General features: G+C 35.2%; 1 protein-coding gene across 1 annotated transcript; it reads left to right on the plus strand.

Annotated features, from left to right (window-relative positions):
* Positions 1–2293: 2293 nt before the first annotated feature.
* LOC110918771 (NADH dehydrogenase [ubiquinone] 1 beta subcomplex subunit 3-B-like) lies at positions 2294–4232 on the plus strand. The gene is made up of 2 exons (XM_022163057.2): positions 2294–2606; positions 4076–4232. Exon 1 carries the CDS (start codon positions 2382–2384, stop codon positions 2589–2591), a length of 210 nt encoding a protein of 69 aa, XP_022018749.1. The 5' UTR covers positions 2294–2381; the 3' UTR covers positions 2592–2606; positions 4076–4232.
* The last annotated feature ends 16669 nt before the right edge of the window (positions 4233–20901 follow it).

Consider the following 20901-nt stretch of genomic DNA (forward strand, 5'->3'; position numbering starts at 1 on the left):
GTTTGCTAGGACAAACACTGTTACATTGAAAACTTTGATGAACAGCGTCTGTTAAGTAATCCGCTGTTGAGCTTTAACATCTGCTAAGCTTCAGCAGACCTTGCCTCTTCATCAGTAATGGATGATCAGACCTTTGCTTTCAACAGACTTTGTCTTTTTCAATGGTTTACTTTGGCAGACCTTTGTAATCAACAGACTTTCTCTTTGGCGGATTTTAGCTTTAGCAGACCTTTGAGAGTAGCAGATGTTAATGCCTTGTCATCGGGAGGAGTATGTCTTCTAAGCACTGTTATTGTTGATCAGGTGATGTAGAATATTTTGGCTTTCAATCATTTGTTCTTTTGACGGGGTCCACATAATCCAACAATATTCTTGACACATTGTAACCTTATTAAAAATGCATCAAAAGCATCACAATAATCTTGAAGACTACGTGTCGGATGTAAGTTCTTCAATTCTTCCATTACATCCTCCACCAAATTGAGAGAAAACCTAGCCAACGTTGACCGTGCATACTCATCCCATCCAATATCATCCACAGTTTTATTGTTGCTTTTCAAGAATCCTTGATGCCAATGTAATGCTTTTCCTTCAATATTAACAACTGCATATCTAACCTTCTGTTCCTCAGGAGTTTTGTCAACCATAAATAAATGGTTACACTTATAAAGCCAACCTTCTACATCTTCCCCATTAAATTTTAGAAAATCCAATTTCCCTAATCGTGATATTCTTTGATCTTGATTGGCTCCATTAACGATTAATCTTCAGTTACCATTTTCTAATCCCGACAGCTTATCCAGAACTGCCTGAATCTATAGTTCCATTTGAGCAACTGCAGCTTTATTTTCTTCAACACTAGAGGCCATCATCTGTACATTTTCAGAAATTGATTGAGTATTCACTTGCAAGTCTTGCATAGTAATCTCCATTTTCCCAATTGACAACGAGTTATCTTTAACTGATTTCTCCATTTCTTGTTGTCTGGTACTCGAAGTCATCTTCGCTCAATTGAAAAGGAATTAATCAAACGATGATTAATTCTGAAATTGAAATGAAATCGGACTGAAAATTGAACAAAATTTGATCGGAGGATGATCAAATTCGAGAATCAAACGAATCGCGAACTGGTTGATTGCAATTGAATCAATATTGAACTAATTAAGTTCGAATTGAATCAATTAGGGCTTGAATCAAGAGTGTTTCGAGGATAGAACAGTCTGATACCAATGATGGAGCTCAATTTTAGAGAGAGAAACTAAGAGAGAGAGAGAGAAAGTTATCTCAAAACCAAGCTAACCAATACAGTTAGCTTAACTGCCATTATAACAACCTTTACAACGGTATTACAATTCTCAACATACAGACCCCCTAACTATCAACTTATTACAAACTAACCCCTGTACTTCTACCCAACATTTATCTCATATCACTATCCTAATTTACACAGTCGATTCCAGGTTCTAAGATGCAATCCGGCAAAAATTCTGTAGTTTGAACGCTTTGGTCGGTTTGCACGATTTATAAATACCCTAACAAAAAGTATGCTTTGGAGGTCCTCTTGTGAATTGACCACACTCAAAGTTTTTCATCTATTTTTTCATCATAATGGCATGGAGTTGTGATGTGTAATCTTTGAGTTTTTAAATTTTATTTGTAAGAAAGGACAAGTATTTTCTATCTTATTTTATTTTAAACTAGAGTTCTCTTTTGTGTTGTGGCGGAAATTCAGTTGGTATCGATTTAGTTTATTAGGTACTGACACTTGATATAGCAACCGAAATAGTGTTAATCTAATCTAGTAATTTACTTCCTTTTACTCTTTAATTATATTAATTTGTTATATATTTAGTGATATTATCCGTATCAAAAAGGAAGTGTTGGTACCAATGGGGTGGTGGTCCATTGGCAAAGTCAAAGCCTTTAAACATCTTGGAAGGAGAGGTCTTGAGTTTAAATCCCACATACCCACTCCAGAAATCAGTTTGAGAGAGATTGGTTTGAAACCGAATCAAACCACCGCTTTGTAATTGGTCTAAGAATTACTTTAACTAAAACTGAACCGAACCAAACCAAACCAAAAAGAGGAAGGGGCAGTCTCACGTCAAACCGAATCTTTTTCTTCATAAACCGGTTATAAAAAAAAAAAAAAAAAAAAAACTGTTTTTTTTTTTTTTTATTATTATTTACGGACGAAACCGAAGCAGTTTGGGCCGAACTGATAGTGTTGGGCGTTGGGTAATGGGCTGAAAAGTTGTAGAGTGATCCAGCCAAAGAGAAAATGGGGGTTAAGGTTAAGCCAGGGACGGGAAGGGCAGGAAAGGAAAGCAGAGCGACGACCGACCGACCGACCGACCAATTTCTGCAAATCTGAGTGAGAGATGGGGAAGCCCTTAGGACCCACCGGCGAGTTTTTCCGACGAAGGGATGAGTGGAGGAAACATCCCATGCTCACTAATCAGTTCCGGCAGGCCACTCCTGGCCTCGGAATAGCCCTCGTGGCCTTCGGCATCTACGTCGTTGGTGAAATGGCCTACAACAAGATCTATGCTCCACCTCCTCCCTCTCACTCTTCTTCTCACCCTCACTGATGATATCCATCACAGGTCAATTTCTCCTCCTTCCCTCTTTTTTTCATGTCTAGGGTTTTATCATCTTATATCATTTATTATTCAGTGGGTTGCTTTCTAAAAGTGAATCATGAGCCTTGATTTGAGTTAATTAGGGAATCATCTTTAGAATCCAAATGTATGAAATTGCATTTTGGATATGAGAAATTCGGGATTTTGTTTATGGGGATTTGATGATAATTTATACAATGGTTTTTGTTATCTTGGATATGTATGTATGGAATTATAAAAACTAACCTAAAATCTAGTGATATTTATATTGTTTTTTTATGAATTTATCACGTAAGAAACTTGACCAACGATTAATAAGAAGAGTAGCATGGATAAAAGGGATCCAAATCTGGACCAAGCCATGTTACTTGAAGATTCGTGATTAACAAAACTATCTTAGATTATTTTCCCAAAGTATGAAAATAAAAGAAGTGTAGCTTGTGAATGTCTATTTGGTTATGTGATGTGGTCTCATCAAAATAGACCAAGATAGTTTTGTTTTGCAGGAAATCTCGAATGAAATAGTTTTCTCTAAAATTTAGAGAATTTTCTTTTTGCTAGGCTATTAATCAGCAGGTCAAGTTTTCTTATGGGTTAAAACACCGTTACTTGATGTCAAAACATCGTAAGATGTTAAGTTATATTATCTCATTAAGTGGATGGGTTACCCATGGAAATTAATTCATGTATTGTATAGCCATTTTTTGCTGTTGAGTTTTGACTGCATGCAACTTCTTTTCCGGATATTGCTATGTTTTTGCGTTTCGAATCTTATGCTGTTAAATTTACTGCTTCAAGCTTTCACAAGGGTGGTGAATTTTAGACCTTATATTTGTTATTCTTATTACTTGGTGAAAGCTTTTAGTGTAACTGAACTCATTTAAACAGTTAAGTGTTGCTTTGTCATATTGTAGAGAAAGTTGGTTTTGAATTCTGGCCTGCTCAAAATTTGTTGACATGTGACTATTTGTTTAGTGAAGCGATATTTTCAGTTTAATGAAATATTGTCTTTTGAACAATGTTATGTCTTGTACCGATTGTGAATTATGAGCACAGTTCTCTCTGGTGAGGGATTTTTTTGTATTTTGACCCGATTTTATAAGTGCAATTAAATTTTGGTACAAATTACAGTTTTCTAATTCTGCTATGGTGATCATAATGTTGAGTTGAGTAGTTAAGTAGTTTATCCATGTTTCATTCCAGTAAGGACTGTTTTCACTCATAGTCCAGGATTGTTTGTAACCACATCTGCGGATACCTTTTTTTCTGTTTTAGATCCAGTAACCTTATTATTCGGTTGAGGTTCGGATAGTGAAATATAGTACTAAACTCGGAGAGCTTGGATAACGAATGTCCAACTATCATGATTCGGCTTGCATATTCTGATTTTAAGAAGAAAAAAAAACAGAAGCATTTTGATTTCTGATATTTTGTTCATATTTGATCCCTCCCAGGCGCTGCGGTGAAGAATGATGATGATAATGATGCAGATTGTTTCTTGTTTACTTTGATGTTTATCTCTTGAATAAATAGACAAGGATTTTGTGGAATTGTAACAAAACACTATAATTGTTGTTTTATGATGCCAATCTTATGTTTGTTGTTGTGTTACCACTCACGTAAAGTTTTTAATTATCGGTAATTTTCCAGAAGAGTCTTGTGGTTGATGCAAAGTAAGGTCATGTGTAGTCATAAAGCCCTTTTGTGGGCGTTATGCGACACGTGTCGTGCCACGTCACACAGGGGCTTTATGTCACTAGAGCCCGTAGTCATAAAGCCCCTACCTCATCATAACCAAAGTGTAAAATGCAGGGACCAAAGTGTAAAATGCAGGGACCAAAGTGGAAAATGGAAACAACAAAACGCCGTGAAAAAAGTAGCGCCCTCCCCCCATTTTCATCTCATAAAGCCCCCCGTAATGGTGTTCAAGGGCTTTATGGGGCTTTATGAGGTGAGATGGAGCCCCACTACACAAGGCCTAATAAGGTTAGTTACTAATAGTTTAAAATAGAGAAATATGCTCGGATAGTCCTTGCGGTTTGTCCATTTTTCACTTTTAGTCTCTAACTTTCTAAAATTACATCTGTAGTCCCTAAGTTTTTGAATTCCGTTCCCGGATAGTCCTTGACGTGGATGGGGTTTAGTTTTTGGTGTTCGGTGCGTGTGAAATGACAAAACCATCCTTACTGTCAAATTAATAACTAAAAAGTTAAAAGAAATGTAATTAATATTTTAAAATTTATGTGGGACCCACCACCCATTCTACTAACTCTGTCCTTGTGGTATACTAGAAAACATCATCTCTAGTCGAGTGGAGATGGTGTGGTGGCGGAGTTGATAGTTCAGGCGATGGTGGCCGAAGAGGGGGTGGCGGTGATATTGTGTGGTGGGATGGTGGAGTGATGGTGCACAAGTTAGGTTTTGTTTTAATTTTATTGAAATTACGCAAACAGTTAGGTTTTGTTTTAATTTTATTGAAATTACGCAAACAGTCCCTGTAGAATAATTATCCCTATAGAATAATTTTTAAAAACATGATCTACACTAATGTTCCCTAAAGATTTCTATTGTATACCAAAGATTAGTTATTGTTTGTAAAAGGGCGAAAATACCCTTTAAATCAATAAAAAATAAACAAAGGTTAGGGTTAGCACCTCAGCTTGTTACAAAATGAAATGTTAATTACTCTTTTCAGAAAGTAGTTTTCAGTTTAGTTAATTGATAAAATAAATTATTCAATTAAATATTTATTTTGTAAAAGTATATATTTTAAGCCATCATAAAGTGTGTAAAGCGTAGTGAACGTATATAACTAGTAAATATACGTGCGCCACACATTAAGGTTTTGGTTGTATCAATTTGGGGTGTTGCGATACCGGCATTTAGTATAGTTATCGAAAAGATATGCCGAAGAGGATATCAACACTTGTTTTATTTTAATCAAGATCCATAAAAAGAAAACAATTACATTCGATCGTATTATTGTGTTATAGTAAACCGTGAAAAAAATTTAATGTTTTTGAAAACAAAAACATTAAAAGAAAAATTATATAAACAATTAATAATTAAAGAAGTGGCATATAAAACAAAAATTATATAAAGAATCTATAAATAAAGAAGTGGTGTAAACAATGTGCGAGCTAAAGTAAGCGGACCTATGAAAGGGTGTTCTAGGCGAGATCTAGGTCTTCATGTTAACTTGGCAACACTTTTTTTGTAAACTTATTTATCTAACATCTATATAATTACACGAAACATCCTTATGCCTTCCATATATTGCATATATTGTAACTTTGTGTCTTGGAGCTTTGAAATTACAAAGATACTATTGGTGGTTTGCAACTTATAACCATGATGGTCCTTGTTTTTTTTCTTTAAATGCATGTAAAATGACTATATCTTAAATAAAAAAGTTAAATAAATTGGTTAGATAGATAAATTGTTGGTCAGTTCTGTTTTAGGCATAATGAAAAACATGAAAACATACCTGATTGCATCAGCACAGGCCAGCAGAGAATCCAGATGGAGACGCAGCAACAGTGTTTGACATAGTTGTCAGCTTAGCTTGATCTGGTTCCTCCTTAGGGTGCAATCTAATGATGGTGATGATGAAACCGATAAAGGGGAATCGGTTATGAGAGGAGGTCGATTGATGTTATGAGAGTAATTAGGTTATGTGTCTAACCCTAGAACCTCAACATAAGTCTCCTTATATATGCACCCAGGAGGAAACCCTAATTAGTTAATAATGGTAATAAGGCCCATCAACAATTACCAACTAATTATTTAATGGATTATTATATATTTTGATCCATATAATGTAAATGATTATAATGGCCATATATAAATAAATATATTATTTATTTATTCTTACATTCTCCCACTTGGCCGAGTAATCATTTACTATGAGTATTAGATAAGCCTGATCAGGAGTTAACACTCATTTTAGCCTTAAACAAGTACTATAGCAGAGAAATACAGCCGTTGAATCATTATGCGACTCAGGACCCCCATTAATCATACTATAGCCTTAATTTAAAACCTAATCGTCATGATCAAAATACGCATAAGCCCTTTGTTTGATTTGTAACTTTATTTGTCTATATGCCATTATGTCGACTTGACATATTCTTAGAGACGTACAAAATCAAACTGATGAGGAAAATTAACTAATACTTAGTCATTCATAGTACGATATGCAATTGCGCACGTCCATTAATTAATACCCGTCTATGAGCTCTCTTAATAAGACTTATGGGTAATAGCCCTTCAGTTATAGGATCCTTAAGCATATCATGAATGTATTCGATACAAAACTTAGTTTCCTCAATTCGTTCATAAACGAATAATTAATTGCGTATCGAAATTTAATGCAGCACCTCTTGAACTGTTACTGTTCAAGGAGTCATGGTAGCTGACTTTATCACACTAATTCTTCAAAACATTAATTATATGGAGTTAATAAACTTATGAGTCCACTTCTAACAACATTTAGTGACTATATTATGTCGTTATAACTTAGGTTGTTAATATCAGTGCATTATGACTCCTCCATGAGATAGGTTTGTCTGCTGACATAAGGATATACCCGAAATTACATTTTGTCATCTTTGAATATCACAAAGTTAGAGTAATAAACCGGTTTGAGTTCTCACTTCTTCTTCAAATTTTAGCCTCTCGTTTATTTAAAGATATTGTAATACTCCATTAGATGCTACACATTAATCTAGACATATCTAGTGTGTTACAATGTGAGTAATATCTAAACGAGTATAGACTTAAACTTACATAAGGCTTCCAATTAATGAAGCTTAAATAAATAATCTCATTTATCCTATTATCCTCTAAAGGAGAGCAGTATTTTGTTACATATGTAAGGACCCATTTAACGTTAAACTTATGGAACGAAACTAATGTCCCATTGGGTCTATCTCGGTATGTTATGATATCTATTACATAAGAGACATCTCTGAGATCTATTATATCAAAGTTTGTGTTAACAATGCTTTGACTTATGTAACATATACTTGTCAAAAAAATATCATCTATATAGACAAGTTTATCTTAGTTGCTCCCACTCATTTTGAGGTAGGTTCATTAATCCACTTGATTCTTGATGAAAATAATTACGTTAGCTTTTCATCACATTATGATGTTTGCATTAACCCATACATGGATATTATTGGCTTACAAATAAAGTGTTCTTTAACCTTCAGTTTGAAACTTTAGGTTGTTATCTAATGAACATGTAAATGTGTCAGCCATTTGTTAGGGAAAATTGTTTTTAATGTTCATCTAATGTAGCTTTAAACCATTATAAGCTACTAGAACAGTGATGATCCTCAAAGAAATCTTTGATAATTTATCTCTTCCTAAGTATAACCTTTGACAATCAATCATGCTTCTTAGTGTCTTAACGCTTATATCAGGATTTGGTTTAGTTATGAACACTCTTAGGTAATTCAATCAAATCCCAAACGTTACACGAACACATAAAATCAGTTTTACTAGAAAACTGTTTTATTCCATTCAGATGATTAATTTACGCTAATGGCTTGATATTAAGAGATAGGATCAGTGAACATTTCCAAAATCCATTTCAACTTCAGTTAGGGAGGTTACGTAATCATCAAAGTTAGTAGGTTTTTAAACCTAGATGGCCTCCTGAGTTGATTATTGGGTTTATTAGAAGTTTCAGTTTTATGGATTAGCTCTTGGTTAGGTTGCTATCATTTTCATTCTAAGTTTGTAAGAGTTGGTGCAGTATGGTGTACAAGAGGTGTAATCGGAGTTAAATTCGGAGTGAAATTTAATGACACTCTTCCCCCCGCCTCTTGTATTCCTTGCAAGTCATGATAAGGACTTTGACTGCTCCTACTGACCTTAGAAATCTTTAGGAACTCAGCATGCTTAGGGTCAATATTTAACGAACAACAAATTCTAATAGAGAAACAAGTTAATGACGTTAGTCGTTGTGATTTCTCTTGTTGAGGATTATGTTAGTTTAGGTGAGAAATCTAAGTGTGTCCACAACTAAGCAACAATGAAACTTTTGTAAGAGTAGCATTAGGTTTTGAGGAGACAAGTATTGATGGAACAGTGTCATGATGGAGCGGTGTCTTGTACAAGAGGTGCAAATTTAGGTAATGTAAAATTTTCACTCCCCCACATCTTGCAAGTTATTAAGACACTTAATGCTCCCACTGATCTTTAATATCTCAAGAAAGCTACAAGAGAAGTTTCAATGAGCTACGTGACGTGGGAATCTATCATATATACGTTAGACTTTATTTGATTTCTTTAATGTCCAGATATCATAAGAAACTTTAGGGACATATTTAATAGAAATCTTATTAAGTATATATATGAATAGATTTCTTCTAAGACAGTGGGCCATATGTGACAAAATTTAGATACAAGTTGATAGTCTGTTAAATTATAAATGAATTATGTCTGAATATTCCATTTGGAATAAGTTCCACTAATGTCAATGAATGACTTATGATGGACCCATGCTTATTCCTTAAGCCAAGTAATATTTAGGGCTGTAACGTCATGATTTAAAATCACTTAAAATGAGATTAAATGAATAATCATCCTCATCAACCATGTCATGATTTCTCATGAATTTTGGTTATAATGGATGAAATTTATCAGTCTCATTTTCCTTTTGTCAAATTCTCATTTGCATGATAAAAAAAGTTGTGAAAATGTAAGGTATCATCTAGTTTTATTTTAGGAATGTTTCTATCCAGATATTTAGAACAAATAAGATGAGAGTTTAAGATAAGTGTGACTTTATGTTGACTATGCAAACCTCACAATCTTCATAACATAGCCTAAGTAATGATACTATATTCTGATTAATCTTCAGAATATGTAATCAAAAAGCGTTGTTAGAAGACTGCTTATTATGGTTCTTATAGTCTTAACATTTAATTTTGTCACTAACTCTCACGTTAGTTATTTGTTGACTTCTGGTAAGAAAAAGCTTAAAACTAGAGTCAACTAATCATGTGTTAATTGGAATATTAAAATTATCAGACTTAAATATCATCATTAAGTGACTATCTAATTAATTTAGCCAACTGTTCTTTAGAATAATGGATAGTCTCGTTGCTTATGTCTAGTCTAATGGCATAATTATGCAGTGAGATTTTCCCTTAAAGAACCTTAAAGTTGGAATTAGCACTTGTAATTTGTCTATGGACCTTAGAACAATCCTCTCTTAAGGTTTTAGAAGTTCTAAGGTGAATAACATCTTATTTTCCAGTTTCAAACATTTATTTCTATGTACATATGTTGCTTATCAACACACTCGTTATACTTTGGTATTTTTGAGTGTTATAGTTGATTTATAAGGCATCAAATTGTACCAGTGAAAATCTTAGTATGTAATTGTAGGACCGGTTTTGATACCGTTCGATTGCGTAACGAACGTTTCACGTGCGGAATCCGTGAACGAACGTGACCGAACACACGATAACGTACTTTTAATGTGATTCCATTGCTGAATTTGACAAGATTGATACAAGAATCACAACTTTACAGCTTTCTCTCTCTACTTTCTCTCTCTAGAAAGTCTTCTCCAAGTCTCCTCTCTAAATCTCTTCTAAAAGTCTTCCAAAAGTCTTTCTAAAGAACTCTTCAAGAACTTACTAAAACTATGACATAACACCCTATTTATATGGTCAAGGCTTTTAATGAAAGTTCACATTAATTACAAGTTTGCCACCTTGCCATTTCTAACTAAATATGACGTTATGCACTTGATTCCTTCCGGCTTTTCACTACGACTCGGATTGACGAAGGCGATAGACAAAATATGCATCAACAATCTCCCCCTTGGATATTGCCGTAGTCAATCTCGTAGTGAAACTCGTAACGACTTGTCTTTCTCTCTCTCTCTAAGACTCGAACTAAGATGTAGTCAACAGACAACTGCACTAACAAACTCCCCCTTGGATGTTGACGGAATCTTTAGTGAGAGTCTTCAATCATTCATAGCACCTCAATCTTGTTCGAACTTCTTCAGGAACTCAGCCTGGAATAATATCTTCTTCAGGAATTCCTTCCTGGAATCATATGCCTGGATCATTCTCTGGCTCTAACTTTCATCAGACTCCCCCTAACATAATGCTGAGATCTCTGTCTGGAAATCGTTATCACCATTGAAATCAACTCCTGGCTTTCTCTGTTTAAGCTCTCCTCTGGTTCTGATGTATCTCCTGGCTATTCGTAGCAACAGGATCAGAAACCTGCAAAACTCAACCATACTATTACAAACTAATACAATTTGCAATTCAACTTAATGAATCAGCAAATCATATAAGAAAAATTATGAAGATCAAACTGTAGGTTACCATTCAACTTATTCATCAAGTTAATGAACCAAATTTGCATTTCAAATCTTCACAATTTAACACTCTCTCTCAAACCACAAGTTCAACATGTTTAGCACTTGAAATGTCAAATATCAGTTCTTCACACTCTGTTGTCGAAAATCTTTTTGTAGTTTTCAAATATCAAACAAAAATACAATATTTTTGGATTTTTGAATTTTGAACAATACAGAAATGAACACTATTTTTGAGAGATTGTGCAAGAGGATCATATCGGTTTTTGAGACATATCACCAACACCGTTGATCTTGATTAATCAGCAAATGTTAAAAACAAATTTACTTCTGATTGTCAGTATTGTTGTCCACTTAAACCTCTACACAAATTTTCAATTGATTCAAGATACGTATTAAATGTATTAGCCCTTAAACTTATTTGAGTGTCCCACCTCTTGAATATACTCCCGTATCCAGATCCCAATATTCTGATTTACAGGTAAGTATAACTACAAATGATATCTGTATATAAATTAGGGGAAAAATGCGAGAACTGAGGGATCTCAGGTCAGAACTTCCGTTCAGCAGAGAGATATCAGCTTCGACTTAGCAGTGGGTCCCCTTTAGAGGATCTTTTCAGCTACAACAACTGATCATCAATTTTATTGTCTAATCAGCTGAGGGCTTTATGCTATGTTTCAAGCATATTGAAGAAAGTATTAGCCAGGGACTAGGTCAGAACTACCGTTCAGCAGAAGTCCCGGAATAATACCCCAGACATCATTAGAGTACAAGAACCTAGTATTCCAGAATAAGAAACCTTTCAGACGAGATTTCAGGGGTTACCTATATATCCAAGTAGTGTTCCCCACAAAATAAGTAAGTTTTGATTTTATGTTTATATCTCGAATACAATTTACTAACCGTGTGAAGTCTACTGACACATCATTAGTAAGACTTGTTTAAAACATTTTTGAATTTACAAATCTCTAGCATGTTGTGATAGTCCACCAGTGTACTATCATCTCCTCTTTTTGCAACAAAACTCATTTTCATTTTTCAATTTTTTTTTTAAATTTTTCAAAATTTTAATACTCCCCCTAAAATCAAAATATGTTTCAATTTTGATTTTCTGAAGAAAAATTGAAAAATAAACTATACAAAAACTTGACAACATTATGTGAATTACCTCAATTCACCATTCTCGTGCAAAAAACAATCAGAACTCCCCCTCACACCAAACTATTTTCCCATAATGATTTCAAAACACTCAAGTTTGTTTCAATCAAAATGGTTTTTCCGGAAAAATTAGTTTGTTTACCAACCATTTGTAGGTTCGGGGTTATCTCTTCATCTTGTTTTCTTCAATCCTTTTAAAGATTTATCATTTCCAGTTTTAACATAAACCATTTGTAGAAAATCAAGTACAACTTAATGTCCTTGATTTACCACATATAAATCGAAAAATCACCAACGTGAAATTTCTCAAGAAATGTGCCGATTCCTGATCCACAATACCATCTTGGGATCTCCGGCAAGTCAGGTTTTTCTATTTAAACAATTTCACCCAAGCCTGACTGACCTTGGGTGATTTTGAATTCTTGCTCAACAATGGTGGAAAATTTGCATCATCCATTGCTAAACTAGAATTCTCAACTTTTACCTCAACCAATGGCTCATCTGGTTTTACCATACCAGAATCATTGCCTGAAGGTGGCTTGTCCGACTTTGATCTGTCAGATTCATCGCCGACCTTTTCCTTCTTCTTCTCCTCTTTTGTCCTCAGATTTGTATCTGATGAATTCTTTTTGCTCGACTTTGCAGATGAAGGAGTAGATTCATCAGAACTATTAATCTGTTTGTCCCGTGAACCCGAGGACAAAATCTTCTCGAGATATTCTCTCGCTTTCTTTCTCTTCTTCCTCAGTCGGTCTTTCTGCCCCTGAGAAAGTTTAACTTTCGTCTCTAGAACTTTCGGTTGTTGAACTTTTGGTTCTCGAACTTTTAGTTCTTCGGGCTTGACCTTGACTGGAATTCTTGCCACTTTCTGAGACATAACCCTTGATCTTCCCATTGATCTCCTCGGGCAATCTCGGGCAATATGACCTTTGATGTTGCAGTTATAGCACCTCCTGGTCTCATATCTCCAGTACTGGCAATTAACAGCAATGTGTCCATGATAGCCGCAGCTGTAACACATTCTGTTATCGTACCAGTTATCACCGTTGTACCAAACACTCAAGTCGTAACACTGTTTGGCCTGGTGATATTCCTTCCTCAACTTTGATGGATTTGACGTTTTAGCACTGTGGTCTGACCTGCACCACTTATTACCAACATTTTTTGAGTTTACATTTTTTATTTTTTGTAAATTTTGTTTTTGATTGGATGATCGATCCGATGAACTTTTATTATCTTTTTGTTTCTGTTCTGCTTTCTTCTTCAAAGGCTTTTGCTTAGAACATTCACCTTTTTCGGTCGATTGCAAAACAATTTTCTGAAATTTTTTTTTAAAACAATTTTTGTTTTTCTTTTTTAACATTTTCATCATCGGATGCATCATCACAATCTTCAACTTTGACAGAGTCAAAGTTTGTGACACAGTCACTTATTGGAACAGAATTGATCGGTTTTGGACAAGGAATATTCAACTTGTCAGATTTAGTCGCAAAACTGATCAATTTCTTTTCAAGTTCATCAATCTTGATCCTTGAACTCTTAGCTTCGTCTTCAAGCTTAGATATTCTTTCAAGATGAGACTTGATTGAATTTTCATTTTCATTTTTCAAATTTTCAAGAACAGATTTTTCATTTTCCAAAACATTTATCTGTTCTTGAAGTTTCACTTCATTAGCTTTAAGATTTTTGTTCTCCAATTTTATCCAGAAATCTTCATTTTCAGATGATTTCTGTTTGCTTTCAAAAACCTTTTCATTTTCTTTCAAACCTTTGGTCTCTAATGTCAAACTGTTCACACTACCCAACAGTTTGCCATTTTCGACTTTCAACTTCTCACAAATACCCTGTAAGTCTAGAATCTGTTTTTCATCAGCTTTCTTCTTATTGTTCAACTTCTTGATCTCCAATGCTAAACTTTCTGCATCCTTCACAAGTTTGGCATTGACTGTCTTGAAGTTGTGACAATTTGAGCATACTGATGCAGACCTTGACAATTCATTCTTCACAGATTCTTTGACTTTTACAGCTTTTTCTTTCCTTTTCTCATCCTTGATCACCATCTGTTCTTCAATCCTTTTAATGAGTGGAGTAATTGTCAGTTGAGAAAATTCTCTAGAACTTTTCAAGTTCAAGACATAATCTTCCCATTCTTCTTTCGGTAAAGCACTGATAAATTTTTCAACCCACTCTTCTGGTTCTTTAGTAATATCTAAATCAGACATTGAACTAACAAGATGTTTGTATCTCTTAATGACACTCTTTGTACTTTCTCCTGGAAACATTGAAAACGAATCAAATTCTCTCTCTAATTCCCTTATGTTATCCATTTTTTCCTGAGTCATATAAACACATTGAAACCCATGATTTCTAAACTCGGTTTTTCAAAACACGGCAACAAATAATCAATAATTGGGCCGATATCTAAGTGTGTCGGTGCTTGGATAATTGTGAACTGTGTAACAATAACAACCAACAAGTTGTAGTGGGGTCGGTGATTTAAAAATATGGGGCGGCACAATCAACTTGGGTGGTCATGATAGGTTTATTGGGCCGATAAACCAATAAATGGACGGTGAATTAAATGGTTGGGCAAAATTATGGTAATGGGGCGGTGGGTTAATAATTTGGTCAAATGAGTAAATGGGTCGGTGAATTAATGGATGGTTTAAAGGGGCTTATATGATTGGCAGCACAACAACGTGGTTAGCCTTAATTCTCTGATTGGCCAAGAGACTTAGTGGGGCGGTGACAATATTCCGACAACTTCAATTGATTGGCGTGCAAAGGAGATGGCAACAAGCTTTATCAACCACTAGGATTTGGCCTCTAACATGCAACCGACAACAACAACCTGCAAGATTAGACAGTCACATGAAGAAGACGACACATAAGCGATCCAAGTACTGACACATAAGCGGTTCAAAAAACACTTTGAGCGGTTCACGTGGTTCAATCTATGTATTTATGAGCGACCTAACATGTGACCTAAAGGCGATCCTGAGATGTTCAAAAAGGCGGTTCACAGCAATCAATTACGAGCGGTTCCAGACATTATTTTTCGAGCGGTTCCACATCTGAAATACGAGCGGTTCCAGTGAGTATTTTCGAGCGGTTCCAGATGTTCGCAAAAGCGGTTCCCAACAGATCTGAAACTATGACGCAAAAACGGACTGAAAAATCGCGATTATTCCTAAACGGCTCGGAATTTCGAGCTGAAATTTGGTAGGGTTGTAGATCGGGACTAAACGCACAACATATCCAAAAATCAGACGAAACGGACCGTATTTACCTGTTCAATTTGACGTATTTCAGTAAAGAACGAGTAGAAGGTGAAGAAATAGGTGAAATCAGATCTGAATCGGCTCAAATCTGTACGAGAACGACGTGTTTGATCAAGCAATCGAGCTCCTAGCTCTGATACCACTTGTAGGACCGGTTTTGATACCGTTCGATTGCGTAACGAACGTTTCACGTGCGGAATCCGTGAACGAACGTGACCGAACACACGATAACGTACTTTTAATGTGATTCCATTGCTGAATTTGACAAGATTGATACAAGAATCACAACTTTACAGCTTTCTCTCTCTACTTTCTCTCTCTAGAAAGTCTTCTCCAAGTCTCCTCTCTAAATCTCTTCTAAAAGTCTTCCAAAAGTCTTTCTAAAGAACTCTTCAAGAACTTACTAAAACTATGACATAACACCCTATTTATATGGTCAAGGCTTTTAATGAAAGTTCACATTAATTACAAGTTTGCCACCTTGCCATTTCTAACTAAATATGACGTTATGCACTTGATTCCTTCCGGCTTTTCACTACGACTCGGATTGACGAAGGCGATAGACAAAATATGCATCAACAATCTCCCCCTTGGATATTGCCGTAGTCAATCTCGTAGTGAAACTCGTAACGACTTGTCTTTCTCTCTCTCTCTAAGACTCGAACTAAGACGCCGTTCGATTGCGTAACGGACGTTTCACGTGCGGAATCCGTGAACGAACGTGACCGAACACACGATAACGTACTACTAATGTGATTCCATTGCTGAATTTGACAAGATTGATACAAGAATCACAACTTTACAGCTTTCTCTCTCTACTTTCTCTCTCTAGAAAGTCTTCTCCAAGTCTCCTCTCTAAATCTCTTCTAAAAGTCTTCCAAAAGTCTTTCTAAAGAACTCTTCAAGAACTTACTAAAACTATGACATACCACCCTATTTATATGGTCAAGGCTTTTAATGAAAGTTCACATTAATTACAAGTTTGCCACCTTGCCATTTCTAACTAAATATGACGTTATGCACTTGATTCCTTCCGGCTTTTCACTACGACTCGGATTGACGAAGGCGATAGACAAAATATGCATCAACAGTAATGTACTGGAAAAATATAATTATTTCCATGTGTAAGCCCTTAACTTTATGGGTCATGGTATTGTACATTGTTATGTACTCACATAAACCACTTAGCTTTATAATTTATAATTTTAAATGAAGGCATGCATCTTAGGAGTTCTAGTGATTATTCCACAATTATAGATTAGTCTTAGGAAAGACCTAATCTGGAATAGCCTTTTCAGTGACAGCCCTTATGTTAGAGAGTTCTTGATTATCATAAGAGACATCATGTTCCATTTATCCTAATCATCATGCTCTACTTTTCTTCCGTAGTGCCTTATCAGAAGAGAGCAATACGATTATCGTGTCTTAAGAGATAATCAAGGATTTAATTTAAGAGCTAATTCTTATAGAAACTTTAAGCAAAACATATTAGATTTAGGAATTAGAGTGGATGAGATATAGATTTATTCAAGAAAATTACAGTGAGTAAAATTATGGGTACTAAGAATACGGCAGACGAAATGATCATAAAAATTAATTAAGGATCATTAATATAAGGATCATTGTGTGAAAAGGTTGTGATATGTCTATTACTAACATCAAAATAATAGACTATTTAAAGTTCTACTTAAACGAAGACAAATCAGCTTTGGCCAGAAGTGTAATCATTTAAGCATGTGTGCAAAGTAATCGTGACAAATCAGCTTTGGCTAGAAATGAGACAATCACTTTAGTTATGCACTTGTCAAGCATGCTAAACATAAATGAATTAAATCAGCTTTGGCCAGAATTAAGACATTTCACGTTTGTAATGCATACTCAACATAGCTTTTATAATACTTGAACAATAAATAGATGCATCAAATCAGCTTTGGCCAGAAGTGATACATCAGAAGCTCATTCAAGTTAAGCCATTTTGGTTTTGTAAAACATTATTTGATCCTTATTAATTAACTAAGTATTTACAAAAACCAATTATTTAGTAGCAAACCACTTGTTAGCGCTGGGGTTGCAGGGGGGCAGCGTGCCCCCGCACGGGGTTCGGGGCGGAGCCCCAAGCTAAATCTTAGTTCACATTAAACAACCTAAAATAATGAAGTTTCAAGTGAGATCTCGACTCAGTTATGAGATCCCGAGTGCGATCTCGAGTCAAGTCTCGACTCAGCTTATAACATTATGAGGTCTCGACTCATTAATGGTCTCGAGTCGCAACCTCAGTGTCTCGAGTCGTAATCATGGTCTCGACTGTAACAACAGTCACTAAAATCCATAATTAGGATGGTAATTAGCTATTAAGGAAACCCTAATTAAGAAACCCAAGTAATTCTGCACTAACCCTAAAATTTCCAGAACAATCAGAATCAGGATCAGGGCCCCTAAAACTCAGGGGGGGATAAACCCTAGCCAACAATTATCTTCATAACTCTCTATCAAATTCGAAAATTGAAAAACTGTCGACACAGCAAGCCTAGTTACACACGTAGCTACCCTATGAACATAGGTTACCACTCGCGTAGCGCGACACCTATAGGGGGTACCCCTCGCGCTACGCGACGGTGTCAAATTTCGGGTATAAATAGAGGGGGTTGGGACTTGAATTCTGTCTTTGGAATGACGTAAATCCGAGTTACGTAGATCAAGTTATCACAGAAACAGTCCAACACACACACACAATTATCGAAACGCTGCCGCAATCAGGGTAATAACTCGATCGCTATTACGATTCAACGTCCGATCGATTATAACTATCCAATGATAGTCCAGGTGCTGCTCAATTGAGCTTGTACTTTGATTATTCGTCGTGATTTCGACTTGAATATTAGAGTGCTGTTCGAATTCGGACTATGCTCTGTTATTCGTTGTGAATCCGATTGAATTATCGAGTATTGCACTGATTAATCGTTGTGAAGGTTTAATCTCGTGAATTGACGTAATTGCTGTATTAGTTACTAACCTGTGTGTGTGCATTGTGTTAAATTAGGTTTAATCAAGGATAATCAGTAGGCTTATATCTATTGCTCGTTAATCTGCAATGTGAGTCATTCTTCTTTTTAAATTGTTTTCTCACCGTTTGTGAGTAAGTATTACAATACCTCAAATTATTTTCAAAGTTATAATTACAGGGATTAAGTCTTTGTAATCACCAAATTACAGCTGGTATGTGGGGTATTGTGCACATTACTATCACTCTATGTGAGTTATTATTACTCTGTGTGAGTACACCGTCACTATTAGGGCAACGGGACCCAATAGTGGTATGACCACAGTCACAGAAATGAATCGAGTGACAAATAGCCATTCTTGATAATTGGTTGATAGAAACATTGTAATCGCTCTTAATACTGTAAATTATAACTAACGGGTCGTTTTAGAAAACAGAATGATTCACTCAGTATTTCCCGCTGACAAAACCTTTTTAAAACGCGTTTCAGGTAATTACAGTAGATTGGAGTAAGGATTAGATCCAGCACTGAAGGACTTCAAGAAGTGGCTTATTTCATTAATTAAATCAAAATTAAGAAATATCGTTTTTATATTAAAAGCTACCTTTGTAAAACATGGGTTTATCCCATCTATTTAATAAATAAAATCCGGTGTTTTTAAACTCTGATATTTTTCCTAACTCACGGTCCTGATGAAATTTCCGCTGCAATGTTTTTTTTTCAAAATAAAAATAATCACCGGTACCACGGGACTGCTCACGACACCCGATTCCGTCCAGGGTGGGTCGGGGGTCGTGACAGAAGGTGGTATCAGAGCTAAGCCACTGCTTTAAGCCTATAAGTGTTGTGATAATAATACTTAAGCTTAAATAAAAAGAGTTAGGAGATTTCTATTAAATGGTAGCACAGCTGATAGCAGTTAGACTTGAACATAAGAAAAGATGCCTTAGTATAAGCTAAGCCACTGGTTTACACAATTAGGTATTATAATAATACCTAAAGTGAAACGGAGAATTAGAAACTTAATATTATCTGATGGTACTCTGGATGGTATTTAGACTTGAATTTAAGAATTTTGCCTTAAAATAAATTTTAAGGTAAATTACTTATATAATGTAATGGATACTGGTATGACGGTTAGCAGGCAATAGCACTTAATTGCTATTTATTCCTGCTTATTGATATTATTTGGTCTAGAATAAGATATGTTATGGGGATACAAATTTCCTTGATAAAAGCCCTAATAAAAGAGGCACTTTTTGAAAAGATACTATTTATGGGAAATAGAAAATTTTCTCCGGCAAAACTGGGTATAGAGTAGCAGACTCTCCAGCTTGACCGGACATATTGAGATTACCGCTCCGGCGTGAACCGGATAAGACGGGGTAAATGATATGTCAAATCAGTGACAAGATTTCCCTAAATAGTATCAAGACCAAATACCTGAGTGGTTCTTGGAAATATGAATCTGTTAAATACATTGACCTGATAAATGGTATGTTTATTTCAGCATATGAAAAATGTGATTATATAGATAGGTATATCTATAAGCAAATTCCAAAAACCCATAAGGATTGACAAATTGAAATAAAGTACAAGCATCCGTGTCTAGAATTCTTTATCAGGAATCTCTTTTCCAATATCAAACATTATTTTGTTTAATCATTTACCTCGTAACTCATACAATGAGAACCCTTTAAAGAAGGGATATCATCGAAAGTATAAAAATTTACAATGCACAAGTAAGAAACATATAAAGTTGTGCTAACGCACAAGAAAACACATGAAACTTAAAATATACGTCCACAGACGTTGAAATATATCACACACGACTTTCCAAGGCAAGAACTTTGAAAAGTATAAATTGGGCACGATGACACCAATACTAATTCTGTCAGTAGAAAACTACTAATTAGAAAGAAACACTCTTGCCACACGATTCTACAAACGACACAAATCTCGCTAAGGTATGTTCCATAATCACACTGCAAAAAGGAATCACCTACCTTTGTAAATTCTCTATTTTATTTTATTTCGACATTCCATAATAACATCACACTAGTATCACACGGAAATCCAAGTAAAGTTTTTATATTATTGAAATTCTGACTTCTGCCTATAGTAAGTTAACTCTCGTGTTTCTACTCCTTCTAATAGGCATCATACCATGAGGATTTCTTTCATAGTAGCAAATTTTTACATTTCTTGGTAAAACCACACGTTCATTGTACGTATGGTTCATTCAAATTAGGAAGACCATAGGAGGACATTATACCAATCGTTGTTTAATCAAAAGTTCAAATATCATTTCACTATAGTTGATCTTTGCATAGTAAAACCTCGTTTTACAAAGCGATGACTCTTTAATATCAAATCAATGAATTTCTTGAAAAACTCGATTTTCCATGGTTTCTGTTATAATGATGTCCGAACTTCCTTATTACCACTCGTTTTGTTCAAACCCAGTTAAATTGCTCACA

This window comes from Helianthus annuus, chromosome 4, assembly GCF_002127325.2.
Source record: "Helianthus annuus cultivar XRQ/B chromosome 4, HanXRQr2.0-SUNRISE, whole genome shotgun sequence".
NCBI classification, from domain to species: Eukaryota; Viridiplantae; Streptophyta; class Magnoliopsida; order Asterales; family Asteraceae; genus Helianthus; species Helianthus annuus.

Excerpts from the sequence above, each read along its gene's own strand:
- LOC110918771 (XM_022163057.2), top strand. The coding sequence starts at position 2,382 with ATGGGGAAGCCCTTAGGACCCACCGGCGAGTTTTTCCGACGAAGGGAT.